Source organism: Histoplasma capsulatum (assembly GCF_000150115.1).
Source record: "Histoplasma capsulatum G186AR genomic scaffold supercont2.6, whole genome shotgun sequence".
NCBI classification, from domain to species: Eukaryota; Fungi; Ascomycota; class Eurotiomycetes; order Onygenales; family Ajellomycetaceae; genus Histoplasma; species Histoplasma capsulatum.
The window spans coordinates 1,098,412-1,115,052 of record NW_025544806.1 but is presented as its reverse complement, the minus strand read 5'-3'; the positions used below and the strand labels follow the sequence as shown (position 1 = coordinate 1,115,052).

Sequence of the window (16,641 nt, the reverse complement as noted above, 5' to 3'; positions counted from 1 at the left end):
AGTTCTTTCTCTTCGTATCAACTTGTTTCGGCAATTTGTCGGAGAGCTCAGGGGACACACAGCCAACAGCTACTTCTACACGGGTCTCCCCAACTTTTTACTGATTGTGGATAGTATTTTGAGTTCTAGAGACTTCTACTACTAGACTTCTTTTCACTTCTTCTTGCGCTCTTTATTCAATCCTGCTTATACCGCCCATAACAATCGATGTGGAATACGAACATTGCCAGAACACCCTCTGTGCGGTCGCTATCCGCTCGGTCGATGTCGGTAGACTCTCGTGGTTCGGGAGGCTATGATTCTGATCGTAGTAGTGAGACGATTGGAAATGAAGAAACACAGGTTGGGCTATGGCAACGGCAGGACCGTTTGTCACTGAAGCTCGAAAGTGCGGGCATACAAGCAGCGGAATTGCAGGAACCGCGGAATCTAATTGCGCAAAGCACGCAATATCACCCAAAGCCCCTCAAACAGACTCTCTCTGAAGATCCGAAGCAATCAGCAGGCGAGCCGGATGAGGTTGAATTTCCCCAGAAAACACCCACTCCACGAGATCATAGATCAGAAGGGGACAGTGATTCCACCGCTCCTGAGGATGAAGAGCTGCCTCCTCGAATTCCTGGGCCCCTAGAAAAACAACTTTCATCCCTAATGTCCAAAATTATCTTTATTGAGCAAGGAAACCCAACCATATCCGTTTCACAGGAAGAATATGAAGCCTTGGGGGAAAGGGTCAAAATCCTGGAGGCAGAGAAAGCCGCAACAGCTAAACGACATGAAGCTATTTTCGCAATTCGAGACGAAGATGTCGCGAACCTCAGGAAAGTCCGTGTCTTACTAGCAGAAGAACGCCGCGAGCATGCTGCATTCCGAAAGCTGCGCGACGACGATTTACATAACGTCATTGTGCTGCGTGGTAAACTCTGTGAGGCAATACGTAAGATAGAGAGATTAGAAAGAGCCGGTGGACAAGGACAACTGACACCCCCCCGACGACCCAAGAGCAGCATCTCGATTGAGCGACGAGATACATCAGACCTATTCCAAGCTGCGAAGAACGCAGCCCTGGAGCAGCGGGCGCTCGAGCTTGAAAAAGCAAATGAAGATCTCATGGGCCAACTCGTCGCTGCAACTCAGAATACCGCATTCCGCGCCACGACGGACAAAGCATGGCGTACTGCAGTTGATGAGCTGGAAAGCAAACTACGGCAAAAGGAGGAAGAACTGGCTGAAGTGCGGCGCTCGTCTGTGGCGTCTACCGGTATGGGTTGGAATAAGATGGAGGCACTCCTTGATGAGCATGGAATGTTCCGTGAAAAAACGGCGCAGAGATTGCAGCAGCTTCGGTCAGAGAATGAGGCACTGCATCGGGAGCTGCATAGAATGGAGGATGAGAATGTGAGCCTAGAATTGAGATTGAAGAATTTGCAACGCACTTCAAATGCGGGCATGTTACCGGGATGGTGATATATACTACTAGTTGTTGACGATACTAGGATCAATCACCACGTTCATGTTTGCCCTATTCCACACTATTTCTTCTTATTTTGCCGTCTATCCACGCTCTCCCTTTGGATCACGCCAGATCAGATCAGAAACAAATTCTCCTAGAATTCCTCCAGAGATATATATAAGAGTTCACTAGGATAGATGGACGAAATAGAAAAAATACATTGTTTTTTATAGCAACCCGCGTACCCTCAAATTCTATGGTAAAAAATATCTGAAATCCGGATACAGGTCCTAGGTCCGCCTGGGATATTTATCAAAAGGCACCATCGTCGGAAATGTTGAGGCAAGTGAACCCAGCGATTAAAACCCAATAATGATGGAAACTTTTGATTTTTTTCAAAAATAACTAAAAGCAAGACGAAAGAAAGGAATTTTAAAAAAAACCATATAAGTTTTTCAAAAACCCCGTAGACTTTTTTCATTCAACACAGTTGGAGCACAACACAACCTCACAATCAGGGCATTGAAAGGATTGCTTGCTTGTGTTTCCGCACAATCCACATTCAATCTTTCTCTTTATCCTAAATAATCTAATATGTGAATGCAAGCAGCTAAAAGGTTGAAATAATTCATTGTGCATTGTTGGCCCCAATTCACGTCGAGGACTTTCGGCACGCATTTTGATCCAAGCCTGTTGCCTTTGAGCGGTAGCATCTGCGGTAATGCCATCAAGTTTGACCACTTGTACCGGTGCCATCGAAACCTGGCTCCCAATATTTACTCCTTTAGCTGCATCTTTACCTTCAATATCCCCATGCCCCCCTCCCAGCTGCGTCTTTGGTTTCCTCTTCTGCTTCTGTTTCTGCGACCTTTTTCGAGTCCTTTTCCATTTCGGCTCCGTCACGGACGATGGCGCCACGGACATAGCCATATCATTATCATTATCCAATTTACTGATCACCTCGCAATTCAATTTGCCCTTTTCTTTAATTGCTCCCTCCAAATTCGCTTCATACAAGCTAACCCTCGCCGCTTTCCCCCCCAACAGCATCATCCGAACATACGGATCCCGACACTTCTTCGCCAACAACCTAGACGACTTCCCAGCCTTGCTTGCAGCGTCCGGATCAGCACCGTAATCCAACAACAGCCGTATGCGCGCTGCAATCTCCTTGTCCGGTGTGAGGGTAGAAAGAAGCCGCCTCACGGCGCAATACAACGGCGTCCACCCTTTCGAATTGCGCACGTCAACTTCGGCACCTTTCTCTAAGAGCAATTTTACGAGCCTGGTGGGCCCGTTGCTGCTCACAACATGTAACGGGTAGCCATCGTGGTGGGCGGGGAAGGGTCCATGGGCGTCTGCGCCGTGTTGAATGAGAAAGCGAACCATGCTCTCCCGCAGGTAACATGTTGCGATTTGAAGAGGAGTGAAGTGGAGGGTTGTTGGGCACGAGTCCCATCGTCGGGAGAGCGATTGGCCTGGGAAGTGGTTTGGGAATGAGGTGGTGGAGGTGTCCCTTGCATGTATGTTCGCGCCGTGCGGAAGCGCTTTGCGGGCGGTAGAGACGTGGCCCTTGTAGGCTGCCCAGAAGAGAGCTTGTGGATTGCCTGATTGTGCGTCGCGACGGTAGAGGTAATTGGTGAGAAGGGAGTGGAGGTCTCGACAGGTTTGAGAGAGGCTGCTGAGGTCTTGGTTATTTAGGATTTCGTCTGCGATGTTTAGGATTAACTCTGACGGGAGATTGAGGAAGGCCATGGTAATGTGATCGCGCGGATATGGAGTTTATATTTCTCGAGTGTAAGCTCGACAAAAGACAGTCGGTGTGTGGTATCTGAGGTAGGAAGATTGGAGGTGTAAGTTAACCGGATACTTGGACGAAACTGTAGGTTTAAGATAAAAGGATAGGAGAACCCTTTTATGATAAAAGTTGCAAGAGATGAGATGAATTCAACGGGGCGGTGGAGGACAAGTGAGAGTAGTGAGTGGCATGACGGAGTGACTCAATGGTTGATTGTAAGTAATTCACCTCGGATGTAAAGATATCATAACATCACCTCCATTGTCTTGTACCAATAACCAACTGTGAAATAAAAATAAGCGGACATCATTCACAAGCAACATTACCCTTAATTCTGTTGCTGTGTTTTCCTTTCTAGATGTGTTCCAAAAAGAATACAGAAAAGAAGTCCCACCGTATTCAATTGCTCTGTGTATCTAACTACTCCTGGCATGCAATTTCTTCCTCCGAGGCGTTCATGCCAAAGTAGCCTTCATGGCAGAAAGTGGCGGGCGAAGCGGGGAATATGGCGATATGAGAAGTAGAATAAAAAAGTTTGGAATAATAAAATGATGGAATAACAACAAAACAAGGACGAGATCCAGGCCTGAAACTCCAAAATTAGGAAACCAGGAGGAATGTAACGATAAAGGAGTGGGTATCTCAGCGCTATGATAGAAGAATAAGTAAAACAGGTAGAGTGAAAGACAAGTTAGGTAGGGAGAAAAAGGAAAAAGGAATAGTATCCCTGTGTAGTCGTATGAGAAGTGATAGAAAGGAAAATCTTAAGAAGTGTTGTGCAAGCTGTCTCTTGTCATATGTTATGCCATGGCCCGCCTTCCCATTTATCTGGGATGAAGTAACGCGCTATTGTCTTTGTAACTTCTACCTTCCTCAAGCCGGTGATCTCACATCCCTAAAATGAAATATTTGTCATAAAAAATTCAGCAAATGAAAAGGAAAAAGTGAGAGAGAATACAAATATAGAATGCGAGTAAGGAAATGCAATCACAATGAACGTCTATGCAGAATCTGTTATGCAGGAATTTGTTGCTGTTTGAGCTGCTGTGCATCAGTGCCTCCAATCGAGTCGCCCTCTGTTTTCATGCTCCCCGCATACCGACCACCCATTATATCCGCCCTCATGTCTCTCAATGCAGCAAAGCGCCTCGCACACACATCTTCACGCTTAATCACGTTCCTCAGAGCCTCACTGGCCTGTATGAGTCCATCGATGCTGATTGCGTGGTTAGTCATCTGATGATTGATGTAAGTATACACCTCCGCCGGCGTCGAGCATGTTGTGAGAAGCTGCGGTTCATTGAGTTTGAGGAGCGCCATAGCAACCTGGAAAAAGAAAGTGCCGCCACCACCGCTGTAGTTGGCTAATCGGTCACCATCCGAATTTGCAGCAGATCCGACCAGAGAATTGGTAGGATTAGAAATCAAGTTGGTCGTCGAAACGGTGCCTCCCTGAGCGCTGTCTGTGCGAGCTTGAACGTGGGACTGGGTCTGGAAGGTCAATGCTGCCGTTGTAGCGGATGCGGCGGGGTTATTGAGACAGAAGACGACATCCCAAACCCGGTACAATGCTTCTGCCGACAGACAGTCGGTGAATGCAGACAAAAACCATTGGAAGGTCAAAGCTTCAAGTTCAATGCCTAGTTCGTCAAGATGTGCAGATAATTTAGGTAGGATCTCCGTTACATATTGTCGGAGAATTTGCTGATCAGCACGCGACGCTAGTAGGCCATGGTCGTAGTAGTGGGCGGGAAGGATATTTTCAATGAGCGATGCAAGGATCCAAAAAGCATCCTCGGCAGTAGGCATGATCAAAAGTAGAGATCCGGCGATAAGATTCATACCCTGACAATACCCGACATCGGGGTTGCGGCGAGAATAAGCCAAGAGGACTTCGTAAAGCTTTTCGACTCCAGGACCCTTGCGGAAGAAAACGTTATCAGTCAGGGTTCGGTGAATATCCATTTCTATCTGGGAAACGACAGATGGATCAGTATCTAGATTGGTGTTGCCCTTCACAAGGTCATCATAATACCCGGGAACCCGCATTGCGGAGGCACCACTGCATTCAGACCAGATTTTCGCTCGGTACGCGACAGGAATGCCTCCAATGACGAGGTTTCTAAACTCGCGCCATTTGGCACGTCCGACTTTACCCTTAGTACCAAGACCTGTAATACCTACGATCTCTCCGTCTGCAAGTGACACTTCAGGCATGGCAAGGGATACGCTAGGTCGATCGGAGGATTCGCCTTCCTTTCGGCGTTCCGCACGAACTTTCCTCAAAAATTCATTCCACTTTACTGTACGGTCCCGTTGCAGGGAATCGTGGAGCTCGGTGAGGCGTTCCAATAGTAGCTTAACGGGCTCCTGTTCCGAGACTGGTACTAGCGTAGCGGACGTTTCATTCCCTGCCCCCGCAAACTCTGCATTGCTGGACACGACCTGCGACATAAGTGCGGCGGCGTGCGGAGTGGCATTGACTACAGATATTGATCCTCCTTTTTGGACAGCAACAGAAGACGAGCGTGGTTTCTGTTCAGCAGCATTGGACACAGAAACAATAGTACCTGCTTCCGGAGTGTGTGAGAGAAGTTCAGTTGGCTTTGTAGCAATTTTTAAATAATCTTGCCATCGTCGGGTAGGAATGTTTGGATTTTCAGCATCCTCAACTGTCGTTGAATCTAAGGAGGACTCTGTGCCGCCGGCGCGAAGACCAATGTTCAGATCCAGATCGCTCCGTGAGCTACTAATTATTTCCGTGGTGCTGATCCTCGACGAATCATTGTTGGGAGAATCTGATCCCTTCTGCCGCTTCTTCCTCCTTTGGTCATAAATGAAACCAAACCGGTCAGTGAGAAACTCCCCTGGCTGGTAATTTTTATATATGTGCGTGAGTGTTGGTGGGGAATTCCACCACATTATATAGGATCCATCTCCACGGGGCCCAGTGCAGTCGGATTCCCATCCGACGTTTTGGACTCAGGTGTAGCAATTTCTCTAGGACCGGAAAGGCCATCCCGGCGTACACCGGATAGGTTGGTTCTAGAACCTCGAACACTAGATGCCTTTGTGGACCCCGTTTGTCCAGCGGCCGAGCTATTTAAGCGCTTTAGGGCTGCAACTGCAGAGCCGCTAGGTTTTGATGACTCGGAGGCTGAGGACTGCCTAGCCTTGGAACTTGGAGCAGTTGAAGAGGGGTGACTTCTGACACTTGCAGATTCAGCACCTTCTTTTCCAGGGTGAGGATTTCCAGCAAACAATTTGACGGTCCATGACGCGAACGATTTTGAAGAACGACGAGAATTAACACTCGCGGTATCTCCATTATTTGGGTTTGTCGAGCCTGTGCCATTAGGGCCGAATGCGGGTGAAATTTCCTCCAGGGATTGAAAAAGTTGCTCATCTAAACGTTTCCGACGATTCCCAGGTTGGATCTGCATATGCGTGAAATCGTCCAAACCATCCTGCTCGTCCAAGTCACTCATCATGCTACTCGTTTTACTGGTCTTCCGACTAACAGTAGCACCTCCCCAGACATACCCCTGCCAGGCACGAAGTAAAGCAGTAGACGACCTTTTCTGAGATATGGACCCTGCACTAGAGCTTCTAGGTTGAGGACCGCTATCTTTTCGGTTGGGGCGGATTGTGTCGCAGAAATTGCCATACCCCTTGGTGTCATCTTCGGGCGGTGAGTCCAGCACCTGAGCTCCTACATCATCACTCATAGCTTGGCTCATCATATCGTCAATTGTGGGAGATACCCTTCTCACCCCACTTAATGGGCTGAGGCCTTCTGTATTATCAACAATCGCCTTAGCAATGGGATTCTCGAGAACGTAGAGCCTGTGTTCTATTGTCTGGTTGGATATTTGCGCTTCACGGAGCATTTTCTTTAGTTCCTTCTCTCGCTCGTCTGCGCGCAGACGGATTGATGAGATTTCAGCATCACGAAGCGCAAGATCCCTGGCAAACTGCCGGACCAATTTCACAGCTCCAGTCCTTGCAATGATGCGCTCAATATGGTCGTCATTAGCAAGATGGAGTGAACCCGGAACATCCCGAGTTGTAACCGAGTCACTAAACAGAGCATTACGGCCAGATATCTGTGGTAATGACGTCGTTAAGCCCTCAAGTGTTGCTTTACGACCTCGATCGCCGTTTGGACGAGAATGATCTTCTGCCAATAACGCTTGACTCAACGCATGATTCAGAGCAGGCTCGCCCCGGAAGCCTTCTGGGGAGGCATCAGGAGAAAGAGAAGGAAATGACGTCAGGTCCGTTGGCGTATTGGTGGAGGAGGTAGAAAGGCGCTTGAGGGGCTTTGCTCGCGCCGGCTTGTTTCTGTGACTTTTTCTGGAAGACGAAGATGTCTGTGAAGAGGAGCGCCGTTGAACATGCTGAGCATCAGAAGGGGGATCAAGAGCCTCAGCCATGACTAAACTGCTGTCAAGGCAACTCGCAGCTGAGGTCAGGTGTCCGCCTTCATCAACATATGCTCCGTCGTCTTAAGAGGGGCTGTAGGAAAGTATGGTTACGGTCCGACTCGAGGTAGACAAGTGCGACTGATGGTCTGGAGTCTCCAATTATATCTTCGAGCTACATTGACCATTTCTCATCCCGCATCCTCGATTCAATACAGAAACCGGCTCGTCGTTTCCGCGCAAACGAAGGAGAAACAAGGGCGGCCAGCAACTAGTGATCGATGTGATTTACCGAACAGTGGGAGGCCGAGACGAAAAATAGAAGTAAAATGGAACAAGAAGGGGAAGGAAGAAAGGCAAAAGAGAAGGGGGAGAGATGGATGGCTTCTTATGGAGTGCAGCAAAACTGGGATTGAAGTCCAACAATGTGAATCATGGACAACAAACAGGCCGTGATGATGCAGATCAGGTGATCCTGCTGCCAGCTTGCGCTTGCGATCCCGGATTATCTGCTATCCGTGTCCAAATCAGGCATCTTTGCACTGTTTGTCCTGACATCCGCATCCCGAATGCGCTGCAGGTCATGTGACTACGCGTATTTGGCACTGTCACGGTGGCTGAGAATGAGAATTTGTCGAGTCTGTTGCCCAAGACGCATCGGATCGCCATCGCATACGCTCTCCGTGCGTATCTACTTGACATCCAGGACCTTCGTTGACACAGGACGGTCCCACGGATCATCCGCCCACCCAGCTGCGAAACCCTAGTGGCTCCAAAAGCCCAGGCTGCAGGCTCCAGCCCAACCTGAAGGTGCCCGAAGGACCATGATAGGCAAAGCGGTTTCTGGCGTGAAACAGCTCCCCCCTCATGAAATTATCGGGCTCAATTTTCCAACTTGCTCCTCCACGAGGACTGAGTCTTTTTCAGGAGTTGTTCAACTGCCCGCACGAAAGTTGGCTAACCCTAGCAGTCCATGTCATAATTGTTAACCGGATTCCATGAACTGGTTCGCTTTGCCCTTTTAACACTTTTTCATTTACGCAGTACACAGTGTAGACCATATCTCTCCCAACATTGCGGGGAAAGCATCGGAAACTCACAGGGGGGTTTGGGTCACAATCCCAGCAGCTGAATGCAATAATGAGAGAGCGGTAACAGCAGGGGTCATGGCCAGACCGGGCGATCCCATTCTTCCCGAATCTGTCTCGGAAATTACGTAGCCAGCCTGTCCCAGGCCAGCCAAGTCGTCCTGCTGGTAAAAATTAGTATGGATGAGAAGAACAACTTCGTCCGACATCAAATCTGTTCAATCGAAGGTGTCATCGGATGGGATATGGTCATTGGATGAGACAAGCCCGATTAATTGTTGGCAGACCGCCAGCGTCTCGCAAATCAAAAAGGGAATCAATTGAGTGAGTCACGCATCCCCAAAATATCCAATTCTTGTCAGCGCAATGAGCATCCACATCCCAATTGCCCCCGATCATCCACGACGAAAAGCGATAAAAGCGGCGAGGGATGCCCACCTAAACGGGAATAGCGGCTTTTAACTTTAGACCTCGGGACTTTTGGGAGCTGGCAACTCCTACAAGCCGCGAAAGGTGGAGAAGCAGCGAATCGCTTGGAAAGGCTTCAAAAACTCGTCGGTCGGCGGAGGGATAATGGACTGGAGCTGGCATACTGAGCCCTCATAATAATTTTCTGGCCTTCCTGAGAAACTTCTCCTACATTGCCAGGCAATTTTCATCGGCCTCGTCCCTCGTCACCGACTATGTCTTCTACTGCGAATCGGCGCCTTCAAGCTGTAAGCCAGCAACTGGCCGAGGGTATCCCGGACCCCGGCACCTTTGAGAACATCCCTCGAATCCGTGAAATTGCTCCAGACTCCGTGGGCCCGTAAGTTTTCCCGTGCAGGTCAATATTCATTAGAGCTTGCATTCTGCTGCGGTGTTTCCAGCACGGCCCCTCAACCTGCCGGAAGCCCACGCTCATTCATATATATTGGATTTTAGGAGGGTCCGGGGGAAGGTTGTAATTGTCACTGGTAGGTGGCCGCAACTCTTTCTTACCCAGGTATACCAAAGTGACGGAAAACCCATAGCGAAAGATTAACATCTTGTTTCCTCATCCGCAGGAGCAAATTCCCCCCTCGGCATCGGTCGAGCCAGCGCCCATCAATTCGCCCGCAATGGCGCAAAGGCAGTCTTCCTCTGCGACTTCTCTGATTCATACCTTGCCGTCCACAAACGGGAACTCGAATCGCTCTACCCGTTCGTGGACATCCATACACGGCAATTTGATGCCGGAGACGAGGAGAAAGTGAAAGCCGTGGTCGACGAAGCCATCGAGAAATACGGCCGTTTGGACATTATGTTCGCGAATGCAGGAATATCTGGACCACACAATCTATTCACGGAAATTACGGGAGACGAATTCATGCAGGTCATGGACACGAACGCCAAAGGGTAAATATAAAAATAATAGACGGACCACAAAAAAAGACTCAATCTATGTAGACTGACACGAAATACACGTCCACAGCCCCTTTCTCGCCGCCAAATACGCTGCGCCAGCCATGCAAAAAACCTCCCCTTCCAAACCCTACCCATCCGGAAGCATAATCATGACCGCCTCCATCGCCGGCCTACGTTCCAATGCCGGCTCAACCGTTTACTCCGCTAGCAAAGCCGCCGTGGTCTCCCTCGCACAGACGTGCGCCTACCAACTAACAGGCACAGGAGTGCGCATCAACGCCATCTGTCCCGGACTGATTGCCACGGGAATGACGAAACCCATATATGACATGGCGGAGGAGCGCGGCACGCAGCATAAGATTGGCCAGTTGAATCCGATGAAGAGGGGCGCGGTGCCGGATGAGGTGGCGCGGGTTGCGTTATTTTTGGGGAGCGATGAGAGTAGTTATGTTAACGGACAGGCATGGGCTGTTTGTGGGGGGTTGAGTGCTGGCCATCCGAATTTGCCGAACAGGCTGAGCTGAAGGAGGTAGTGAGGAGGATTCCGAGGTGTTTTGATTTTTTGAGAGGGGCTGGGTGGCCCTACATGATCATTGTTGATGATGGATGGATTTTTATTTTACGCAGTGTATTAGTTTTTGTAAAACTGGGACACCTGTATCCCTGAATGAATGACCTAGCTCCCTCCAGATCTTGGACTAACGTACCAACCTGGAGCGTCCAACAAATCCACTAATAGCTAGTAGTGATATAATTTCAAGCGCGTGCGAACTGAAGGCATCCAACCCCTCAACACCTCTCCTACCCTCCTACCTCCAAATCCTTACACAAAACCTCCAACACCTTCTTCTCATCAACACTCTGAAGAACATCATTCCCCTCCTTTTCTTCTGCTCCTTCCACCCCCTCTTCTTCGTCTTCCTCCGCTCCATCCAATACATCTCCATTCCCGCCATCTCCATTCTCTCTCAGATACACTTCCTCCGTCACAAACCTATCTGCAGGCAACTCACCGGCTGCCCACGGGAGGACATAAAAAGTAGGGAACTCCAGCACTGTACGATTCCGTAGAGCATCCGTGATTGTGAGTGATTCTGTGAGTGGAATGAGGACAGGCACCCGAGATCGGGATAGAGGACGATGGAGATAGAAGTGATGCTTTTTGTGGAGGGATGGTACCTTGCCACGCGGCGGATCTAAGATGCCATCCCCGTTCGCTATGGATACAGCGGTAGTGTTTGTTCCGTTGCCAAGTTTCTCGTATTTCTCTCCATTGCCATCGGGATTCTGGGTCAGGTTGGCTGTCGATTCTGGCTCCGGACTTAGTGTGCGTGACACAGGCGTTTCGCCACGTAGCATGGCGCCTCGTGTTTCTGCGTTTGCAGTTTGGGTCGTAGACGGAATAGAGGTTGGAATAATCTTCGGGTCCAGTTTCCGTTTCTTTGTTGGTGGTGAAGGTGTGCTTATCTCTGCAGCAATCTGCTTCGAGAGAGAGGTCCTAGAGAACGCTGTAGCGACGGATGTTGACTCGAGGGACTTGCTAATTGCCTTTTGACTTTTGGCATCGTCACATAGTATCCATTCAACCGTCCAGTTTAGACTCTTATGTCTAGTTATATAGTCAGCAATGGCCCATAATTGACCCACATGCTGCAGTGAAAATTACTCCACGAGCAGATCGACACACAAAAATCAAGGAATAGGAACATACTTTTTATGCCAATGCGACATATTCTGTTTTCCCCTCGACATTCCCTTCGGCGCTCTAACCACCTTTACTCCAGCACTCTCAATCCCCCTCAAGAAGCCTACCTCCCCTTTCTTCACACCCTCCGTCTGCTTCTTCCATCGCTGCCTCCTCCCATTTTCAGCGTCGCCGTCGCCGTCGCCATTATCAGCTGCCCTACACAGCTCAATCCCTCTATTCTCCACACTCCTCTCCGCTCGCTCAACATATCTCTCAATCCCACTTAGGAAGTTAAAATCCTTGTCAAAAGCGACGGGCGTCGCGAGCTCCTTGCGTTTCAGATAGGCGGCCGGGTCGCGCACGCCAGAGCACTGCGACCAGAGTTTATGGCGCTTGCTGCAAGGGAGGGAGCAGGTTGGGGTTGCGCAGCGGGGACATTTGTATTTGGGCTCATTGATTCGGCTACATGAGCACGATCTTGGTATCAGCAAAGGACGTATTCCATTGTTTTCGGGGTTTGTATTCAGGCTTACCAGATGGTGCACAAATCGCTGAGTGATAGCTCTCTAGACTCAGACATATTTTATTACGATATGTTTCCTATAGCAGTCAAGAGATGGTAGGTTGGTAACCTATCTCTGGACGTCCTTCGGTCAACTTTTTTGGTCGGAATAAGTATTTTCCCGCCTTATCGATAAGGAAGCTCGAGGCTCGTTCTACATCAAGACTAGCGTGATCAAGAGCTAATCCTTCCAAGGATGTCCCAAGCTGACTCCAACAAGCTTGGCCAGCGTTACATGCAAACGCCGATGACAATTTCCATCGCGGGAGCCGGGCGAGCACTGCAATTCTTTGATGCAAAAACACGCATGCGCAAGCGGAGTTTGACCTTGGCATTGGATGTCCTATCGACTAGTAGGACAGACACCCATTTGTATTTTGAGTTTTCTTGAGTCCATCACATTTGAGAAAGGTTGACTTTGAGATTTTCGAAAGTGTGCAATTAGCTAGATAGGGATTTCACAGACAGGAACGGTGCACGGAAACGACTATGAATGTTCTGCCCATGCATGCTTGTACTGCATGTGTCTCCCGTTTGCAACCACCCTCGCAGCAGATACATGCTCCACTGACAACAACAGATCATCCCTACCTAGAGGGAAAATACCGGGAGAAAAAGCTACAAGGAATGTTACAGTTTCCCCTCACGGTGATCATCTCTCCTCAGAGCCAGCTTCGTCCAGGATAGCCCGAGGAACCCCCGCCGTGAGCAAACATGGAGGAGCTAAAAGGCGCGATCTCGCGATCTTGATACGTACCTTGCAGGTCCCAAGGTTACCATCCACCCTTGAGTGCACATTTATCCGTGCTATCCTCGCCAATAATAAAAAAGGGGGGGATATATCACGATTCGAAATCATGAACTACCTATCTCATCTGGCTAAGGCATAGCACCATCATACCATGCAATGATGTAAGGAGCCAACTCCACATTTTTGGAGCTTGACGTTTGTTGTTATATTTAGATACGCTGCATAGAGACCCTTGTCCGCAGATACGATTTCCAACCGCGAAAATAAGCGTGAGCTGGATGTTGCAATCTTCTCCTATAGCCACACATAGTTACGCATTGCAGATTATTATATGCATATATCTCATGCACTCCAAAAGTTTTACATCATGCATGCATCCATCAAATCCCCCGTCCCTATTTGATCAGTTTTATTCTCATGACATACAACAAATATATACAACTATGGATGAGAAACCTCATCCCAATTCTTTATCTAACAATGTTCCCACCTCGCTAACCCATCATACATCTGGCTGTGAACCAGCAGCAGCAGCAACCCTGGATAGTCAGCATGTATACTCCGTACAAGTCGCCCCTATCCGCCTTGGGCAGGCAGTTTGTAAGGAGAAAAGATAAGTATGGAAGTCATAAAAGGAATAAAATAAAGAGGATCAGATCTACCAACTTGAACAGCCAATTGGCAATTGGCACTTAGGAGGCTTGCGCAGGGGAGAGCAGATTATTGCAGCAGCGTGTTTCTTGATATGGGATTTCGGAGAATTTATTGGGCCATGATAACTGTTGCTTTTTCTCTTTCCTTTTTGCTTTTTTCCTTGGTGGTTTGAGTTTACGCTTTTGCGGCTTGGGCCGTTTCGACAACACGACAGAACATCGAGTTTGATAGATAAGTGGGGAGACAAGAAGGGCGGGAGGTAAAATACATAGGTGATGTGTTTCAATGTACAGAGTCGACAATACACTGCATTGAAATCCCATCCTCTCTATCTCGAGTAAGAGTATTTTACATAGGTATATAGATGCTTCATCACTTGATTAAGGAAGATCGCTGTGATCTCACATTGCAGAGTTTATGAGTGTCACCATATGCCTTCAAACCCTGGCATCTCCGATGCAAGTGAGCTTTTAAACCACTCATTCAGTCAGCTCCTCAAAATAGACTGGTTGAAATCTCCACCTTCCTCCATCTATTGAAGACAGAAGAAGGATAAGCAAATGGTTATTTTGCATGTCTACTCCTATACAATATCAGGGTAGCTGGGTGCTTTGCGTTTCCCTTCCCCTCTCGGCGGCGAAATATTGCACTTGAGATGATGATTCAATCTGTTTTCATTCTTTAGAAATAGTGCAAGTGCGAGAGATATAGTTAATAATACTCAGTATGCGGCATGGAGCTGGGGCCCCAAAGGCCAAGGCATCAATAACAAATAAGGCCGGCCGTGGCGGCGAACTATATTTTGAGCGGTGTCAGCCTTTTGTTGATTGTTCATGTTATCATGCATGGTTGGCAGGTTGGAAGGAATCATGGAGATCAGAATGCGAGGTGACGGTCCGTGACTCGCGGGAAAACCAGACAGAAAGGAAGCAAAGGAAAGAAGGTTCGGTTCGGTGTCCCCGCGCAAGCGTACCAGTAAATCGCTCGACGCCTGGGATATTTTCTTTTTTATGTTGCATCTGTTCATCTTGGTTGGTTGAAGCGATTTTTTGACGTACGGAGTGAAGTTTTTGGCAACGTCTTCCTGGTGCTACGGTTTTTTCCGTTAATTTTCCTTTTCCTTTTTGCGTAATGAGAATGGAAGAAACTATTTGTTCAAGAATTTGTTCTGAAACTGGTACTAAGTAGAAATATCATATTCCTACAAGTTTGGGGGAAGTGATTTCCTTGTGTCACCAATATCAATTCCAACTTCGGCCAGATGGATGGCGGAAATCCATTTTGTGATACCTCAAGTCATGTCACTAGTAAGATCATCGTCTCGGGAGTGTATTCTGACCTCCAGTCCATAGACAGTCCGTCCGAGATGCCAAGTGATTAAAAAAAGGGCTCTTGTGTTTCAATCAGTGCATTTGCTTTTTTTTTTTTTCGTTTTTCATTCCTTTTTCATTCCTTTTTTTCGTTTTCCAGCAACTTTTGATACATATTTGTCAGCCCGCTGACGATCAATAGTTAATGACTTCAGAAGCAAAGGAAAAAGAAGAAGTCAACACCATGAGTATCTGTTCTCCCATTGACAGCATCAACTATTGAAAAGACGAAGCGCAGAGGGGACCATGCGCACCCGCCGGAAAACCATCCGACAGCCTGTCTCAAACACACATCGAGGTCCTGTCCATCCTGACGGCCTGAGCATTGAGGCTCTCAAGTTCAGCCAGTAGACGTTTATCTGGAACGGAACAGCATGATGGCATGATGGCCGTGTCTGAAGCCGCTGTAAGTTACCGAGCGAAGATTCGAATGGTAACCATGGCGTTCCTAGTGCGGTGAACCAGTGGCCCAATGCAGCTATCGGACGAATAGTGGAGATCCTTTGGAAGGTGCTTGAGCTGTCGAGCTAGCAATCCCACCAGTAAGGCTTGATGATGCGGACAGTATGGTCTGCGAGAGCCCGTTTGATCGTTGTGATAGGCTGACCAGACCTTGAGAGGTTTGGAGGCGTACCTGACTTAGCCGGATTAGACACAAAAGGTTGGTAGTTAGCCTGCTTGGCCAGGTGCTTTGCGTCCGACTTGCTTATCTTGTGGGCTGCGTATATTTTCTGTGCTATGGGGTGCCTCGTCCATCTTCCATTCATTTTCCTATTGAATGTATTGTATGTATTGTTGAGTTGCTATCATTGTCTCCCGTGCGAGGAGCCCATTTTACGAGATTGTGAAAATTAGAAGCTCAGTGTGGCCTGGGAGAATTGTGAGTGAACAACGGGTGAATGTGAATAGGGGTTTCAGAGTTGGTGAAGTGACAGCCAAGCCAGCTCAGGCCTAGTCGTCGAGGCTAGGGAGTGTTCGGGTAAGCCTTTCTCCCACTAACTACCACGGGCCAACAAACCCCCGGACACCCCCACCTGGTACCCCATCAGCCCCCCCTAGAGCCCACGGAGCCTGAAGCACTGGAAGCCCTGGAAGCCTCTCCCCACCTCCCGCCTGGCCTTCGTCACCCGTGGACGGCCCTAAATCCAGCCCAAGCTGGCCCACTAGTTCCTGCGCTCGCCCCTTACCTGACTCCAAGACTCTGCTCTCTTCCTCCCTCCTCACCTCGTTTTCTCGCTCCTCCCCTGACCCTCTCTCGTTCTCTTTGTCTCTCTCAATTGACTTTCTTTTCACCAACGCCATTCTTTCTTCTCCATTCTATCACACCTCTCTGCTTCGGATGCACCGTCTTCGTGTGTCGTGTTGCAGCCTGGAGCTCACCTTCGCCATCCAGACCTGACTGCTCACCCTTTGTTGTCTACACATTGGCCATTTTCTCTTGTCACTAAGTCTATCCGCGTGAAACCCT

At 48.7% G+C, this 16,641-nt stretch overlaps 6 protein-coding genes across 6 annotated transcripts; 2 read left to right on the top strand and 4 right to left on the bottom strand.

Annotated features, from left to right (window-relative positions):
- Positions 1-264: 264 nt before the first annotated feature.
- Positions 265-1,467, top strand: HCBG_05091 (uncharacterized protein; the record flags this gene model as incomplete). Its single annotated transcript, XM_045432140.1, has 1 exon — positions 265-1,467. The coding sequence occupies one exon, from the start codon at positions 265-267 to the stop codon at positions 1,465-1,467; it is 1,203 nt and encodes a 400-aa protein (XP_045287352.1).
- Positions 1,468-2,028: 561 nt separating this feature from the next.
- HCBG_05090 (uncharacterized protein) lies at positions 2,029-3,208 on the bottom strand (the record flags this gene model as incomplete). Its single annotated transcript, XM_045432139.1, has 2 exons — positions 2,029-2,042; positions 2,110-3,208. 2 exons carry the CDS (start codon positions 3,206-3,208, stop codon positions 2,029-2,031), a joined length of 1,113 nt encoding a protein of 370 aa, XP_045287351.1.
- Positions 3,209-4,265: 1,057 nt separating this feature from the next.
- HCBG_05089 (small G protein signaling modulator 3) lies at positions 4,266-7,687 on the bottom strand (the record flags this gene model as incomplete). Its single annotated transcript, XM_045432138.1, has 2 exons — positions 4,266-6,122; positions 6,194-7,687. The coding sequence occupies 2 exons, from the start codon at positions 7,685-7,687 to the stop codon at positions 4,266-4,268; spliced, it is 3,351 nt and encodes a 1,116-aa protein (XP_045287350.1).
- Positions 7,688-9,446: 1,759 nt separating this feature from the next.
- On the top strand, positions 9,447-10,673 carry HCBG_05088 (3-oxoacyl-(acyl-carrier-protein) reductase; the record flags this gene model as incomplete). The annotated part of the gene is made up of 4 exons (XM_045432137.1): positions 9,447-9,571; positions 9,688-9,719; positions 9,810-10,140; positions 10,217-10,673. The coding sequence occupies 4 exons, from the start codon at positions 9,447-9,449 to the stop codon at positions 10,671-10,673; spliced, it is 945 nt and encodes a 314-aa protein (XP_045287349.1).
- Positions 10,674-10,791: 118 nt separating this feature from the next.
- Positions 10,792-12,416, bottom strand: HCBG_05087 (uncharacterized protein; the record flags this gene model as incomplete). Its single annotated transcript, XM_045432136.1, has 3 exons — positions 10,792-11,758; positions 11,861-12,298; positions 12,370-12,416. The coding sequence occupies 3 exons, from the start codon at positions 12,414-12,416 to the stop codon at positions 10,951-10,953; spliced, it is 1,293 nt and encodes a 430-aa protein (XP_045287348.1).
- A 3,756-nt stretch (positions 12,417-16,172) lies between these two features.
- On the bottom strand, positions 16,173-16,475 carry HCBG_05086 (uncharacterized protein; the record flags this gene model as incomplete). The annotated part of the gene is made up of 1 exon (XM_045432135.1): positions 16,173-16,475. One exon carries the CDS (start codon positions 16,473-16,475, stop codon positions 16,173-16,175), a length of 303 nt encoding a protein of 100 aa, XP_045287347.1.
- Between the last annotated feature and the right edge of the window lie 166 nt (positions 16,476-16,641).